Source organism: Suncus etruscus, chromosome 13 (assembly GCF_024139225.1).
Source record: "Suncus etruscus isolate mSunEtr1 chromosome 13, mSunEtr1.pri.cur, whole genome shotgun sequence".
Lineage (NCBI taxonomy): Eukaryota > Metazoa > Chordata > Mammalia > Eulipotyphla > Soricidae > Suncus > Suncus etruscus.
The window spans coordinates 546,359-564,408 of NC_064860.1; the positions used below are offsets into that span (position 1 = coordinate 546,359).

General features: G+C 45.6%; 1 protein-coding gene across 3 annotated transcripts in view; it reads left to right on the forward strand.

Moving 5' to 3' along the window:
- Positions 1-18,050, forward strand: part of ADH5 (alcohol dehydrogenase 5 (class III), chi polypeptide) — a 167,643-nt gene that overhangs the window by 103,752 nt on the left and 45,841 nt on the right. Inside the window, exon 1 of one of the 3 annotated variants that reach the window (XM_049785291.1) lies at positions 4,158-4,190. The exons of the other annotated variants lie outside the window; for them this stretch is intronic. Coding sequence (XP_049641248.1) covers positions 4,173-4,190 — 18 coding nt within the window. The 5' untranslated portion in view covers positions 4,158-4,172. Of the gene's footprint in view, positions 1-4,157; positions 4,191-18,050 lie in introns of those variants that run through there. 3 annotated transcript variants of the gene reach the window in all.

Genomic DNA, 18,050 nt, shown 5'->3' on the forward strand with positions numbered 1-18,050 from the left:
GAAGTCCTAGCAATAGCAATCCGACAAGAGACAGGAATCAAAGGAATCAAAATTGGGAAAGAGGAACTCAAACTATCTCTTTTTGCAGATGATATGATGATGTGCATCGAAAACCCTAAAGAGTCCACAGTAAAACTCCTAGAAACAATTAACCAATATAGTAAAGTGGCTGGCTACAAAGTCAATACACAAAAGACAGTAGTGTTTCTCTACATAAATAATGAAGTTGAGGAGAGAGAGAACAAAAATACAACTCCATTTAAAATAGTATCAAAAAATATAAAATTCCTAGGAATCAACCTTACAAGGGAAGTGAAGGACCTATACCAGGGAAACTTCAAAACACTCCAGAAAGAAATTGAAGAGGATCTAAAAAAATGGAAGAACATCCCATGCTCATGGGTAGGTAGAATCAAGGATGTGAGAAAGTAAAAGGCATGTATTGTTTTAACATTTCTGATAATACCAGGAAATTCAAGACAAAATCGGTAAGTTACATAAGTTAGCTGCAAACATCAAACAAGACGGGGCCAAATGGAATTTGTTTGGTTGGTTGACCACTCTTCTACCCGCCGGCCTTGGCCCCTTTGTTGGCTTTTTACTGGTGATTCCGTTCTGCCCTGAGCATTTAGAAAATTAACTGACTTTATTAAGCAACAGGTGGATGATTTGCAGCAAAGCCCATCCACATTCACTACCACCCACTAGACTTAGCAGAAAGGGGATACATTGAGAACCCAAGTGCTCCGGTGGAACCTCTGTCACTGCCTACCACAAAGCCTGCTGGTGCTCAGGACCTGCATTCAGGCAATGCAGGTGGCACAGAACAAAGGTATCTGTGAATAAATAACGCAAAACCATATTGAGAAACATGTCTGTCTGCATAGAGGTTTAGCCCTGTAGTAAAGTTGGTTTCAAAATTTGCCTTTCCACCTCCCCTTGGCTCCTGACATTGCTCCCGACCATCCTGGGTCCTTTAATGGGACTACTTTTACTGGTCTTATTTGGGCCTTGGGCTTTTTATAAAGATTAAAACTTTTGTTAAGCAATAAATTGATTTGATGGCAAAACCCATATACATGCTCTATCACTGCCTTGATATAGAGGACTGAGGCTTCTCTCAGAACCTCCCGCAGCCGCCCTCACCACGGGTGAAGCGCAGGGCTAACTGACGGTAGAGACCCTGGGTGGGAATACAACCCCAATGAGGCCTCTTCACTGAGTATCATCAATGGCCCATGTTGGTGGGATTCTGTGGCAAACACGCCACAGTGAAACTCCTTTTTTCAACAACAAAATATCCTGTGTACTCCAGCCAGCATTTTTGTCACCAGACCTCTGCCCTCATTCTAGCCTTATAAAAACTGACAGAAGAGAGAGCAGTTAATCAGGCTAATCTGGTGCCACCCAAACGAGGAACCTGCCGAAAGCAAACTTCACAAAAGCACAGTTATATTTAATCATACGGTCTTGAGCAATGTCCCAAGGCATTAACAACATTTTATTTTGTTGCCTATGCCCCTTTCCCTGCCAAAACAGGACCATTGCACACAGGCACTGACCTATGTTTTCTTTTGTAAAGTATGCTGCATTTATAATAATAATAATAATAATTTAAAAAAGAAAGGACAGGAGCGACGTGGTGAACTGGCATGGAAAGCTTTCCAGCCCTGAAAAAGTACCAAAACTTTTCAAAGATTGTAACATTGTTCAAGATTGATGGGCCCAGAAGCAGGATGGTTGATCAAATAATCAATGATGGCTAACCTTTTTGAGCCCGAGTGCCCAAACTGCCACGCAATGCCCAGTCCTCCCCATGACCAGACCAGCCTGTTGCCAGGTGAGCTGCAAAGCAGATGCTCACCTCCCAGCGCACAGCATATTTTAATTGCAGACCTTCCTGCATGCCAGCTGCAAGGCCTTCACGTGCCACCGCTGGCACCAGTGCTGTAGGTTCGCCATCAAGGAACTAAGTGATTCCCTGCACTATGGCCTTTAAAGCCCTACACTGTTTTTCATAGCAAGAAATTGGACCTTTTTGTTAAACATTTTTGCTTTTTAATAAAAAACAAGTGGGGAGAGCAGGGAGCCTTGTGACAGGCAGGGAGCCTAGTGAGAAAATCAAGTGTATATGTAACCATTTTAGGTTTGAACAAAGATGAGAACATAGAATTTTAACCCGGGAAACTGAATCTAAAATTATCTCAAGTTCGAGGCCTGAGAGATAGCATGGAGGTAAGGTGTTTGCCTTGCATGCAGAAGAATGGTAGTTCGAATCCCGGCATTCCACATGGTCCCCCGAGCCTGCCAGGAGCAATTTCTAATCACAGAGTCAGAAATAACCCCTGAGCGCTGCCAGGTGTGACCCAAAATCCAAAAATAAATCGATAAATAAAATTATCTGAAGTCCCCGTTATCTGTACATTCCTGCCTGCCCGCAATGGGTCCCCATTCTCTAGGCATTTCTGCCTGTTAGTGTATCTGGATATGCTGCCTATGCTGCCTACGTGCAGAATTCTGCCTGCAGAAGGTTCTGCCCACTTTTTAGAAATGTATATAAGCGGAACTTCTTCCAGTAAAGGTACTCTTCTCCCATTTGCACTCTGTCTCTGTGTCTTCTGTTTTGTCTTTGTCTGTTAGCTTGCGCACTCTCTCCCAGGCAACCCCGAAGTGTGTCCTGTGTGTCAGGACAGGTACCTTCCACAGCTCCTTTCCCTCTGGAATGGCCAGAATTATCTCTTTTGCTTTTGTTTTTGTTTTTGGGCCACATCCGGCGGTGCTCATGGGTTACTCCTGGCTGTCTGCTCAGAAATAGCTCCTGGCAGGCACGGGGGACCATATGGGACACCGGGATTCGAACCAACCACCTTTGGTCCTGGATCGGCTGCTTGCAAGGCAAACACCGCTGTGCTATCTCTCCGGGCCCCAGAATTATCTCTTTTTGTTCCCTAAATAAACTATTTTACTTAAAATAAATAAATAAAAGTCACTGGGCCAGAGTGATAGCACAGCAGTAGGGTGTTTGCCTTGCACCCAGCCAACACAGGACAGTCCTGTATTCAATCCCCAACTCCCACGTAACCAGCCCCTCGAATTGCCAGGAGCGATTTCTGAGCACAGAGCCAGAAATAACCCTAAGTTCAGCTAGGAGTGGGATCCCCAAAATAAAAAATAGCAATCAAAGAAAACATAAGGACAGAAAAATAGTTCATAGGACTGAGCACATGCTCTGCCTGCCAGAGACTTGTATTCAATCCTCAGCACCGGGGCCGGAGAGATAGCACAGCAGCGTTTGCCTTGCAAGCAGTGGATCCAGGATCTAAGGTAGTTGGTTCGAATCCCAGCATCCCATATGGTCCCCATGCCTGCCAGGAGCTATTTCTGACCAGATAGCCAGGAGTAACCCCTGAGCACCGCTGTGTGTGGCCCAAAAACCAAAAACAAAACATAAACAAAAACAAAATCAATCCTCAGCACCACATGATCCCCCAAGAACTTTTGGGAGCAATATCCAAACACTGGAATATCCCTGGAATATACCAAGCATCAAAATATGTAAGTACAAGATAATAATGATCCATACAAATAAACAAATCACCAATGATTTTATACACGTGTCAGTCGTCAATAAAATTAGCAGTATCGGGGCCTGAGAGATAGCATGGAGGTAAGGCGTTTGCCTTTCATGCAGGAGGTCATCGGTTCGAATCCCGGCGTCCCATATGGTCCCCCGTGCCTGCCAGGAGCAATTTCTGAGCCTGGAGCCAGGAATAACCCCTGAGCACTGCCGGGTGTGACCCAAAAACCACACAAAAAAAATTAGCAGTATCAGTAATTCTTTAATATATAGTAGCACATCTGCTTATATATAATTAATTTTTCTATTACATAATATTGGCAATTTTAAAAATCTGAGTCAATAGAAGTCCAGAAAAACCAGGTAGAGAAGTACAGATAACCAGCTGGAACAATTGGATTTATTGCTGAAATATCATCACACAGCAAACATGAGGAAATAGTGACAGGGAGAGCTGCCAGGTCACCACAATACAAAGAGAAGATCTCATTGGGGACAATATTTATTCCATGTCAGCTCTTTGTAGAATCAAGAACACCCACAGAGAAGAGCATTTAAGTCAGAGAGAAGACTGCAAGAAAAGTTTCTCAGAAAAATGAGCACTGAAGGAAAAGTAAGCAAATATAACTTTTTTTCAGTACTTGCTTCTATGTCTATATATTTGCTAAAAATATGCCTTCTATGGGGATTATTCTCAGAAGAACTAATTGGCACACATTTTGGGCCACATCTGGCAATATTTAGGGCTTACTCCTGGCCCTGCACTCAGATCACTCAGGGGACCACACAGCATGCCAGAGATCAATCCCATGTTAGTTCAATGCAAGTATCCTACCTGCAATGTGATCACTCTGGCTCTAGGAAAGAGCAATTTAAAATTGGTCAAAAATAATATCTGTGGGGAAGAGAGATAGTGCAGTGATGTGTTTGCCTTGCATACAAAAAGCAGCAACATGGAGCCGGGAGAGAGCATGGAGGTAAGGCCCTTGCCTTGCATGCAGAAGGACAGTGGTTTGAATCCCGGCATCCCATATGGTCCCCTGAGCCTGCCAGGAATGATTTCTGAGTGTAGAGCCAGGAGTAACCCCTGAGCATTGCCGGGTGTGATCCAAAAAACAAACAAACAAAAAACAGCAACAGAAGAATGAACCTCGTGCTAAGATATTTTTCAAAAGAAATAACTCACTGGGGTTTTCACTGGAGTGATAGCACAGTGGGTATGGTGTTTGCTTTGCATGCAGCCTACACGGAATCAACCCCTGGCATTCCAAAAGAAAGAACCCCAAGATTAATATGCTTACTAAAAAGGAATTATATAAAATACTAAGAGATTCTATAAAAAGAGAATTAGGAATTGTCAGAAGCAATGCTTTAGAAGAACATGGACAATATCTATACTATTAATAAGCAGTAAAAGTAAATTATGAAATATTATTTACAATATGATCCCTTTTGAAAATATTCAAAAGATTTACCTGGATAAATCACAAAATAGGGGCTGGAGAGATAGTACAGCATGTAAGGTACTTGGCTTTACATGCACTTTACCTAGATTCAATCCCTGGCATCTGAGCACTGCCAGGAAAGCAGAGCTGTAGAATAAGATGTTAATTATTGGGGCCGGCGAGGTGGCGCTAGAGGTAAGGTGTCTGCCTTGCAAGCGCTAGCCAAGGAAGGACCACGGTTCGATCCCCCGGCGTCCCATATGGTCCTCCCAAGCCAGAGGCAAACTAGGAGTAACCCCTGAGCATCAAACGGGTGTGGCCCGAAAAAAAAATGTTAATTATTGAGTTCGGATGGAGGTGGATGATGGTGAGATGGATGGAGAGGCCTTTCTCTGCTGGCCCAGGCCAGGCTCTTCCAACTCTCTCCAGCCGGCAGGTCTGAGGGTTCAGGATAGCCACGAGGAATTGACCCACAGACAGTCAGGTTTCAGGAGACAACAGCTTTATTCAGGCCCTAGCCACCACATGTGGCTCCTAAGCTTTAAAAACTTTTACGCTGGTTTCATAGTCAGCCCTGTCATCTCTCATCCTGCTGCTTCTTCCTCCATCTCCTGCCCCTGAGGAAATCCTTTTGTTACTTACCAAGGACCCCTCCCAGAAATGGGCAGGTCTTACCATCAGGTAAGGGTTACACAGGAAAATGGGGGTGGGGTGACACAGAGCTAAGTGCAGTCACTGAGTATCTCCAAATGCGGTCCCAAAAATAAAATTAAAATCACAAAGTAGCAATAAAGCTGTATATAAATATTATTTATTTTATTGTTTTATTTTAATCTTGCCATACTAAATATGTTTCATTTTACAGCAAGACTAATGACATTTTAAAATATTATTCAGGGGTTGAAGTGATAGTACAGTACAGAGAGTTCAGTGCTTGCCATGCATACAGCTGACCTGGATTCGCTCCTTGGAATCCCTCCTAGAAGTGAACCTTGAGCACAAAACCAGTAAAACATGACCATCACCACATGTACTCCCCAAATTAATAAATAAATAAATAAGTAAGAAAATACTTATTCAGTATTACATAATAACCTATGAAAAATGTGCATGTATATGTTTGAAGACTAAGGAAATTAGACCAAACAAAATAGTAGTGCGGGAATGAAGGATTACGACTTTGTTCTTTCAATTCACCTGCAGCCAAAAATTAAAATATAATTTTAAGAGGCTTAAATGTTTCAATTTGAAGGTTATATAATGTTTGCGGGGTTTCTGGGGGATGGTTACCAAACTCCGCTGTGTTAAGGTCTTATTCCTGGCTCTGTATTAGTGGTCTGTCCTGGCAGAATTTTAGGGACCCTATACAGTGCCAGGGATCAAACTGGGATTGGCCCAGTTTGATATGCAAGGCAAGCACCCTTCTATACTGTCTCTCTGTCCCCAATTACTAATTCCTGACACTTAAGTTTCTTTCAATTATTTTGCACAATTTCTTCTAAGATAAATGTTTTACTTAATTATTTTCTACTAAGTAAGTTTATAATTGTATGTACGTGAAATCACCCAGGGATCTTGTTCAGATGCATAATTCTGGTTAAGTCATTTAAAGACAGTGCTGTTTCAGGTGGCATAGATTTCTGCTATGCCACACTTCTGGTATAAAAGGAATCATATGCAACTGCACTTGAGAAATAGGGATTCAGGTAGTTCAGAGCCGATAATAAGGCATGAAGTCAACAAATAAATGTTGGCAGGGCCAAAGTAATAATACAGTGGACAAGATGCTGGCCTTGTATGCAGTTGCCACAGGTTTGAGCCCCAGCACCCCATCTAGTACTCCAAGCCCCATCAGAAGTGACCCCTAGTACAGGCAAAGAGTAAACCCTGAGCACTGCCTGCCAAATGTGGCCCCACAGCCAAAGGAGCCAAAAATAAATGTATATTGGAATCTATTCTATACAAGCTCTATAACTATGTCTTCTATTATGGGTGTGTTCAAGCTTTTATATTACAGTAAAATTAATAACTAGTTTATTTTATGTATAATTATTATAATATATTTATATTATTATATAATAGTTTATTTATTATAAGTAATATTTTACTTATATTTGTTTTATTTATAACTCATTTATTTATTTTGGGCACCATGATTTGCAACTCTTAAACTGTCATTTACAACTAGCAGATTTTCATATATACAGTGTTCCAATATTTCATTCTCCAGCATAGTGCCTCCCTCAATCTACTTGTTCTTTGAAAAAATTTGAAGTATAATAATCATGCTGTAGAATTTTACTTCTTTTTTTTTTTTTTTTTTTTTTTTTTTGGTTTTTGGGCCACACCCTGTGACGCTCAGGGGTTACTCCTGGCTATGCGCTCAGAAGTTGCTCCTGGCTTCTTGGGGGGACCATATGGGATGCCGGGGGATCGAACCGTGGTCCGTCCTAGGCTAGCGCAGGCAAGGCAGGCACCTTACCTCCAGCGCCACCGCCCGGCCCCCAGAATTTTACTTCTTAATGTCAATTTAGGTTCTCTGTTTTTAAAATTACAGGATGGGGAGGGGGAATCACACATAACGCAAGTGGAAGAGCACATGTCCTGAATTTCATCTGTAGCAGTGCATGGCCTCCTGAGCTCCTCAGAGACTGGTGATGATGCTGGGTCTAATATCACTACAAGTGGCTCCTAGTAAACAGCTTTAGGGCTTGAGGATACAGGATGAGGAATACCAGAAGCAACACCTAATCCACCAGCAGTAGCCAGAGTAGTTCCAGAGCACTGCTGGTTAAACTTGCACACCAAAAAGAAAGGATAAAAAGGGACAGGAGACAGGGAGGGACTTCAGAGCATAAAAGCCGGCTATCCTTTGCAAAAGCTGGCTCCCTGTGTGTGACACCAGGCGGGGAAAATCCGCGAAAGTACACCGGCCCAGTGGGGCTCAGCTGTGAAAGACTGTGAGTGTGACCTGTCTATGTCTGTCTACTGTCCTCTTGCGTGAAACTCTTGCGAGTGGGGCAAAAAGAGCCTCCAGAAACCTCGCTCGCCCAGACGCCATTTTCAGGGAGGGACTTCAGAGCATAAAAACCGGCTATCCTTTGCAAAAGCTGGCTCCCTGTGTGTGACACCAGGCGGGGAAAATCCGCAAAAGTACACCGGCCCAGTGGGGCTCAGCTGTGAAAGACTGTGAGTGTGACCTGTCTATGTCTGTCTACTGTCCTCTTGCGTGAAACTCTTGCGAGTGGGGCAAAAAGAGCCTCCAGAAACCTCGCTCGCCCAGACGCCATTTTCAGGGAGGGACTTCAGAGCATAAAAACCGGCTATCCTTTGCAAAAGCTGGCTCCCTGTGTGTGACACCAGGCGGGTAAAATCCGCAAAAGTACACCGGCCCAGTGGGGCTCAGCTGTGAAAGACTGTGAGTGTGACCTGTCTATGTCTGTCTACTGTCCTCTTGCGTGAAACTCTTGCGAGTGGGGCAAAAAGAGCCTCCAGAAACCTCGCTCGCCCAGACGCCATTTTCAGGGAGGGACTTCAGAGCATAAAAACCGGCTATCCTTTGCAAAAGCTGGCTCCCTGTGTGTGACACCAGGCGGGGAAAATCCGCAAAAGTACACCGGCCCAGTGGGGCTCAGCTGTGAAAGACTGTGAGTGTGACCTGTCTATGTCTGTCTACTGTCCTCTTGCGTGAAACTCTTGCGAGTGGGGCAAAAAGAGCCTCCAGAAACCTCGCTCGCCCAGACGCCATTTTCAGGGAGGGACTTCAGAGCATAAAAAACCGGCTATCCTTTGCAAAAGCTGGCTCCCTGTGTGTGACACCAGGCGGGGAAAATCCGCAAAAGTACACCGGCCCAGTGGGGCTCAGCTGTGAAAGACTGTGAGTGTGACCTGTCTATGTCTGTCTACTGTCCTCTTGCGTGAAACTCTTGCGAGTGGGGCAAAAAGAGCCTCCAGAAACCTCGCTCGCCCAGACGCCATTTTCAGGGAGGGACTTCAGAGCATAAAAACCGGCTATCCTTTGCAAAAGCTGGCTCCCTGTGTGTGACACCAGGCGGGGAAAATCCGCAAAAGTACACCGGCCCAGTGGGGCTCAGCTGTGAAAGACTGTGAGTGTGACCTGTCTATGTCTGTCTACTGTCCTCTTGCGTGAAACTCTTGCGAGTGGGGCAAAAAGAGCCTCCAGAAACCTCGCTCGCCCAGACGCCATTTTCAGGGAGGGACTTCAGAGCATAAAAACCGGCTATCCTTTGCAAAAGCTGGCTCCCTGTGTGTGACACCAGGCGGGGAAAATCCGCAAAAGTACACCGGCCCAGTGGGGCTCAGCTGTGAAAGACTGTGAGTGTGACCTGTCTATGTCTGTCTACTGTCCTCTTGCGTGAAACTCTTGCGAGTGGGGCAAAAAGAGCCTCCAGAAACCTCGCTCGCCCAGACGCCATTTTCAGGGAGGGACTTCAGAGCATAAAAACCGGCTATCCTTTGCAAAAGCTGGCTCCCTGTGTGTGACACCAGGCGGGGAAAATCCGCAAAAGTACACCGGCCCAGTGGGGCTCAGCTGTGAAAGACTGTGAGTGTGACCTGTCTATGTCTGTCTACTGTCCTCTTGCGTGAAACTCTTGCGAGTGGGGCAAAAAGAGCCTCCAGAAACCTCGCTCGCCCAGACGCCATTTTCAGGGAGGGACTTCAGAGCATAAAAACCGGCTATCCTTTGCAAAAGCTGGCTCCCTGTGTGTGACACCAGGCGGGGAAAATCCGCAAAAGTACACCGGCCCAGTGGGGCTCAGCTGTGAAAGACTGTGAGTGTGACCTGTCTATGTCTGTCTACTGTCCTCTTGCATGAAACTCTTGCGAGTGGGGCAAAAAGAGCCTCCAGAAACCTCGCTCGCCCAGACGCCATTTTCAGGGAGGGACTTCAGAGCATAAAAACCGGCTATCCTTTGCAAAAGCTGGCTCCCTGTGTGTGACACCAGGCGGGGAAAATCCGCAAAAGTACACCGGCCCAGTGGGGCTCAGCTGTGAAAGACTGTGAGTGTGACCTGTCTATGTCTGTCTACTGTCCTCTTGCGTGAAACTCTTGCGAGTGGGGCAAAAAGAGCCTCCAGAAACCTCGCTCGCCCAGACGCCATTTTCAGGGAGGGACTTCAGAGCATAAAAAACCGGCTATCCTTTGCAAAAGCTGGCTCCCTGTGTGTGACACCAGGCGGGGAAAATCCGCAAAAGTACACCGGCCCAGTGGGGCTCAGCTGTGAAAGACTGTGAGTGTGACCTGTCTATGTCTGTCTACTGTCCTCTTGCGTGAAACTCTTGCGAGTGGGGCAAAAAGAGCCTCCAGAAACCTCGCTCGCCCAGACGCCATTTTCAGGGAGGGACTTCAGAGCATAAAAACCGGCTATCCTTTGCAAAAGCTGGCTCCCTGTGTGTGACACCAGGCGGGGAAAATCCGCAAAAGTACACCGGCCCAGTGGGGCTCAGCTGTGAAAGACTGTGAGTGTGACCTGTCTATGTCTGTCTACTGTCCTCTTGCGTGAAACTCTTGCGAGTGGGGCAAAAAGAGCCTCCAGAAACCTCGCTCGCCCAGACGCCATTTTCAGGGAGGGACTTCAGAGCATAAAAACCGGCTATCCTTTGCAAAAGCTGGCTCCCTGTGTGTGACACCAGGCGGGGAAAATCCGCAAAAGTACACCGGCCCAGTGGGGCTCAGCTGTGAAAGACTGTGAGTGTGACCTGTCTATGTCTGTCTACTGTCCTCTTGCGTGAAACTCTTGCGAGTGGGGCAAAAAGAGCCTCCAGAAACCTCGCTCGCCCAGACGCCATTTTCAGGGAGGGACTTCAGAGCATAAAAACCGGCTATCCTTTGCAAAAGCTGGCTCCCTGTGTGTGACACCAGGCGGGGAAAATCCGCAAAAGTACACCGGCCCAGTGGGGCTCAGCTGTGAAAGACTGTGAGTGTGACCTGTCTATGTCTGTCTACTGTCCTCTTGCGTGAAACTCTTGCGAGTGGGGCAAAAAGAGCCTCCAGAAACCTCGCTCGCCCAGACGCCATTTTCAGGGAGGGACTTCAGAGCATAAAAACCGGCTATCCTTTGCAAAAGCTGGCTCCCTGTGTGTGACACCAGGCGGGGAAAATCCGCAAAAGTACACCGGCCCAGTGGGGCTCAGCTGTGAAAGACTGTGAGTGTGACCTGTCTATGTCTGTCTACTGTCCTCTTGCGTGAAACTCTTGCGAGTGGGGCAAAAAGAGCCTCCAGAAACCTCGCTCGCCCAGACGCCATTTTCAGGGAGGGACTTCAGAGCATAAAAACCGGCTATCCTTTGCAAAAGCTGGCTCCCTGTGTGTGACACCAGGCGGGGGAAAATCCGCAAAAGTACACCGGCCCAGTGGGGCTCAGCTGTGAAAGACTGTGAGTGTGACCTGTCTATGTCTGTCTACTGTCCTCTTGCGTGAAACTCTTGCGAGTGGGGCAAAAAGAGCCTCCAGAAACCTCGCTCGCCCAGACGCCATTTTCAGGGAGGGACTTCAGAGCATAAAAACCGGCTATCCTTTGCAAAAGCTGGCTCCCTGTGTGTGACACCAGGCGGGGAAAATCCGCAAAAGTACACCGGCCCAGTGGGGCTCAGCTGTGAAAGACTGTGAGTGTGACCTGTCTATGTCTGTCTACTGTCCTCTTGCGTGAAACTCTTGCGAGTGGGGCAAAAAGAGCCTCCAGAAACCTCGCTCGCCCAGACGCCATTTTCAGGGAGGGACTTCAGAGCATAAAAACCGGCTATCCTTTGCAAAAGCTGGCTCCCTGTGTGTGACACCAGGCGGGGAAAATCCGCAAAAGTACACCGGCCCAGTGGGGCTCAGCTGTGAAAGACTGTGAGTGTGACCTGTCTATGTCTGTCTACTGTCCTCTTGCGTGAAACTCTTGCGAGTGGGGCAAAAAGAGCCTCCAGAAACCTCGCTCGCCCAGACGCCATTTTCAGGGAGGGACTTCAGAGCATAAAAACCGGCTATCCTTTGCAAAAGCTGGCTCCCTGTGTGTGACACCAGGCGGGGAAAATCCGCAAAAGTACACCGGCCCAGTGGGGCTCAGCTGTGAAAGACTGTGAGTGTGACCTGTCTATGTCTGTCTACTGTCCTCTTGCGTGAAACTCTTGCGAGTGGGGCAAAAAGAGCCTCCAGAAACCTCGCTCGCCCAGACGCCATTTTCAGGGAGGGACTTCAGAGCATAAAAACCGGCTATCCTTTGCAAAAGCTGGCTCCCTGTGTGTGACACCAGGCGGGGAAAATCCGCAAAAGTACACCGGCCCAGTGGGGCTCAGCTGTGAAAGACTGTGAGTGTGACCTGTCTATGTCTGTCTACTGTCCTCTTGCGTGAAACTCTTGCGAGTGGGGCAAAAAGAGCCTCCAGAAACCTCGCTCGCCCAGACGCCATTTTCAGGGAGGGACTTCAGAGCATAAAAACCGGCTATCCTTTGCAAAAGCTGGCTCCCTGTGTGTGACACCAGGCGGGGAAAATCCGCAAAAGTACACCGGCCCAGTGGGGCTCAGCTGTGAAAGACTGTGAGTGTGACCTGTCTATGTCTGTCTACTGTCCTCTTGCGTGAAACTCTTGCGAGTGGGGCAAAAAGAGCCTCCAGAAACCTCGCTCGCCCAGACGCCATTTTCAGGGAGGGACTTCAGAGCATAAAAACCGGCTATCCTTTGCAAAAGCTGGCTCCCTGTGTGTGACACCAGGCGGGGAAAATCCGCAAAAGTACACCGGCCCAGTGGGGCTCAGCTGTGAAAGACTGTGAGTGTGACCTGTCTATGTCTGTCTACTGTCCTCTTGCGTGAAACTCTTGCGAGTGGGGCAAAAAGAGCCTCCAGAAACCTCGCTCGCCCAGACGCCATTTTCAGGGAGGGACTTCAGAGCATAAAAACCGGCTATCCTTTGCAAAAGCTGGCTCCCTGTGTGTGACACCAGGCGGGGAAAATCCGCAAAAGTACACCGGCCCAGTGGGGCTCAGCTGTGAAAGACTGTGAGTGTGACCTGTCTATGTCTGTCTACTGTCCTCTTGCGTGAAACTCTTGCGAGTGGGGCAAAAAGAGCCTCCAGAAACCTCGCTCGCCCAGACGCCATTTTCAGGGAGGGACTTCAGAGCATAAAAACCGGCTATCCTTTGCAAAAGCTGGCTCCCTGTGTGTGACACCAGGCGGGGAAAATCCGCAAAAGTACACCGGCCCAGTGGGGCTCAGCTGTGAAAGACTGTGAGTGTGACCTGTCTATGTCTGTCTACTGTCCTCAAGGCGTGAAACTCTTGCGAGTGGGGGCAAAAAGAGCCTCCAGAAACCTCGCTCGCCCAGACGCCATTTTCAGGGAGGGACTTCAGAGCATAAAAACCGGCTATCCTTTGCAAAAGCTGGCTCCCTGTGTGTGACACCAGGCGGGGAAAATCCGCAAAAGTACACCGGCCCAGTGGGGCTCAGCTGTGAAAGACTGTGAGTGTGACCTGTCTATGTCTGTCTACTGTCCTCTTGCGTGAAACTCTTGCGAGTGGGGCAAAAAGAGCCTCCAGAAACCTCGCTCGCCCCAGACGCCATTTTCAGGGAGGGACTTCAGAGCATAAAAACCGGCTATCCTTTGCAAAAGCTGGCTCCCTGTGTGTGACACCAGGCGGGGAAAATCCGCAAAAGTACACCGGCCCAGTGGGGCTCAGCTGTGAAAGACTGTGAGTGTGACCTGTCTATGTCTGTCTACTGTCCTCTTGCGTGAAACTCTTGCGAGTGGGGCAAAAAGAGGCTCAGAGGAGCACGGCCGCTCCGCTTCGCTACGCGGCCGTGCACTCTTTCTAAGGAAAGAACTCCATTGCAACAAGAAGGAAAAATCACACTAAGAACGGCGCTATATCACAGAAGCAAACATTTCTCTCTGGACTGTCTTCTCTGTTACATGCTCGGGCCTAAGATTTGACCCAGTGTGAGGCTTCATCCACGGAGGACTCCCCTCCCTTAGAGGCAAGTCAGCCCATCCAGAAAGGGAGGAGCCAGAGGAGTGTGCTGCCTACATCATATAGACAATGAATACCACTACAACACGTAGAAAAACCCACAATACAAATGTGACAATGGGGAAACAGCGCAGGCCAGCATCAGACATAGAGAATGAAGATGACAATTCTGAGGACCAGATAATGACTGAACAACTAATCAACCTCTCAGATAAGGACTTTAGACTAGCAATATGGAAGGTGCTCAACAGACTCCAAGAAACCATGGATCGAGTTGAACAGAACACTAATAAGAACCAAGAAAATATGAAGGCAGAAATGACAAAACTCCAAACTGAAATAACATGTCAACTAACAGGCCTGAAAAACTCAGTAAACGAAGTGAATGACAAAATGGATAAGCTCTGGGACAGGGTATCAGAAGCTGAGAATAGACTTGGTGCTGTGGAAGATGAGATACATAACAATTCCATACAGCAGGAGAGATTGGACAAAAAACTTAAAGCAAATGAGCAGACAATGGAAAAATTAGTCAAAGAATGGGAACAGACGAAAATAGAAGTCTATGATAAGATCAACAGAAACAACTTAAGAATCATTGGAGTCCCAGAGACCCAGGAAGAAAATTTCCAGGAAGAATCAATGGTCAAGAACATCATTAAAGAGAAACTTCCAGAGCTAAAGAATATATGTGATCAAATCCTGCATGCCCGAAGAGTACCAACCAAAAGAGACCCCAGAAAAACCACCCCAAGACACATCCTAGTCACAATGACAAATCCCACAGATAGAGACAGAATTCTGAAAACAGCAAGATCAAAAGGGGAAATCATGTTCAAGCAAGCTTCCCTGAGATTTACAGCAGACCTGTCACCAGAAACGCTCAATGCCAGAAAGCAGTGGTGGGATATTGTGACAAGACTGAATGAAATGAATGCTTCACCCAGAATACTATACCCAGCAAAACTCACTTTCCGGTTTGATGGAAGAATACATGGTTTCACAGACAAAAAACAGCTCAGAAACTTCACAGACACAAAACCAGTCTTAAGAGAAAAACTGAAAGACCTAATCTAAGACAAGACTACCCAAAAGACACACCAAATTTTGAAATAAAGATGGCGTTAAATCCCAGGACAATTCTTTCTCTCAACGTCAATGGACTAAATGCACCAGTTAAGAGACACAGAGTGGCTAAATGGATCAAAAAACTCAATCCAACCTTCTGCTGCCTACAAGAAACGCACCTGAATAGTCAGAACAAACATAGACTCAAAATAAAAGGCTGGAGAAAAGTTATCCAAGCAAAATACACCCATAAAAAAGCTGGAGTGGCCATACTAATATCAGATAATGCAAACTTTATACTCAGGAAGGTTGTAAGGGACAAAGACGGACATTTTATATTAATCAAGGGGTACGTAGAGCAGGAAGAATTCACTCTCCTAAACATATATGCACCGAATGAGGGGCCAGCAAAATATTTAATACAACTGCTGACAAATCTGAAAAATAATATCAACAACAACACAATAATTGTGGGGGACCTAAACACGGCTTTGTCAACACTGGACAGGTCAACCAGACTGAAACCCAACAAGAATATACTAGACCTGAGGAGAGAAATGGAAGAAAGAGGCCTAGTGGATATATATAGGACACTCCATCCCCAGAAACCTGGATACACATTCTTCTCCAATGTACATGGGACATTCTCCAGGATAGACTACATGCTGGCACATAAAACATACCTCCATAAGATCAAGAGGATAGAAATTTTGCAGACTACCTTCGCTGACCACAAGGCTCTGAAATTATTTGTGAACTCCAAAGGGACTCAGAAGAAACACTTTAACACCTGGAAGTTAAACAGCCTCATGCTCAATAACCAGTGGGTCCGAGATGAAATCAAGGAGGAAATAAAAAGGTTCCTGGAAACAAATGACAATAAAGACACAAACTCTCAGAACTTATGGGACACAGCAAAAGCAGTACTGAGAGGAAAATTTATAGCTTTGCAAGCACACATCAGGAAGGAAGAAGGAGCTTACCTGAGTAGCTTAATGACACAGCTAATAGAACTAGAAAATGCTCAACAAAAGGACCCAAGAACAGGAAGACAGAAGGAAATAACAAAGCTGAGAGCAGAAATCAACGAAGTGGAAACTCAAAAAACAATCCGAAAGATCAACGAAAGCAGAAGTTGGTTCTTTGAAAAAATAAACAAGATTGATAGACCACTGGCAAACCTAACAAAGAAAGAGAGAGAGAGAAACTTGATAACTCGTATCAGGAATGAAAAAGGAGAGATCACTACTGATATGACAGAGATTCAAAGGGTAATCAGAAACTACTTTGAAAAACTCTACGCCACTAAAAATGAGAACCTGGAAGAAATGGATAAATTCTTGGACTCTTATAATCTTCCACGGTTGAAGGAAGAGGATGTAGCATATCTAAACACCCCCATCACCATTGATGAAATTAAAACAGTAATCAAATGTCTGCCGAAAAACAAAAGCCCAGGTCCAGATGGATTCACTAATGAATTCTATCAAACTTTCCAAGAGGAACTACTGCCAATCTTAGCAAGACTCTTTCATGAAATTGAACAAACAGAAACACTTCCAAATAGCTTTTATGAAGCCAACATCACCTTGATACCTAAACCAGACAGAGACGCTACCAAAAAAGAAAATTACAGACCAATATCACTGATGAATGCAGATGCAAAGATCCTCAACAAAATCCTGGCAAATAGGATTCAATGCCTCATTAAGAAGATCATCCACTACGATCAAGTAGGTTTCATCCCAGGAATGCAAGGCTGGTTTAACATCCGTAAATCTATCAACATAATACACAACATCAATAACAAGAAAAATAAAAACCACATGATCATATCAATAGATGCAGAGAAAGCATTTGATAAGGTCCAACACCCATTCTTGATCAAAACTCTCAGCAGGATGGGAATGGAGGGAACCTTTCTCAATATAGTGAAGGCCATCTACCACAAGCCAGTGGCAAATATTATCCTCAATGGAGAAAAACTGAAAGCCTTCCCTCTAAATTCTGGCACAAGACAAGGCTGTCCTCTCTCACCACTCCTATTCAACATAGCACTGGAAGTACTTGCTATAGCGATTAGGCAAGAAAAGGATATCAAGGGAATCCAGATAGGAAAGGAAGAAGTCAAGCTCTCACTGTTTGCAGATGACATGATACTCTACTTAGAAAACCCTAAAGACTCTATCAAAAAGCTTCTAGAAACAATAGACTCATATAGCAAGGTGGCAGGCTACAAAATTAACACACAAAAATCAATGGCCTTTCTATACACCAACAGTAATAAAGAAGAAATGGACATTAAGAAAACAACCCCATTCACAATAGTACCACACAAACTCAAATATCTTGGAATCAACTTGACTAAATATGTGAAGGACCTATACAAAGAAAACTATAAAACTCTGCTCCAAGAAATAAGAGAGGACACACGGAAATGGAAACACATACCCTGCTCATGGATTGGCAGGATTAACATCATCAAAATGTCAATACTCCCCAAGGCATTATACAGATTTAATGCCATCCCTCTAAAGATACCCATGACATTCTTCAAAGAAGTGGATCAGACACTTTTGAAATTCATTTGGAACAATAAACACCCTCGAATAGCTAAAGCAATCATTGGGAAAAAGAATATGGGAGGAATTACTTTTCCCAACTTTAAACTGTACTACAAAGCAACAGTTATCAAAACAGCATGGTATTGGAATAAGGATAGGTCCTCAGATCAGTGGAATAGGCTTGAATACTCAGAAAATGTTCCCCAGAGATACAACCATCTAATTTTTGATAAAGGAGCAGGAAATCCTAAATGGAGCAGGGAAAGCCTCTTCAACAAGTGGTGTTGGCACAATTGGATAGCCACTTGCAAAAAATTAAACTTAGACCCCCAGCTAACATCATGTACAAAGGTAAAATCCAAATGGATTAAAGACCTCGATATCAGCCCCAAAACCATAAGATATATAGAACAGCACATAGGCAAA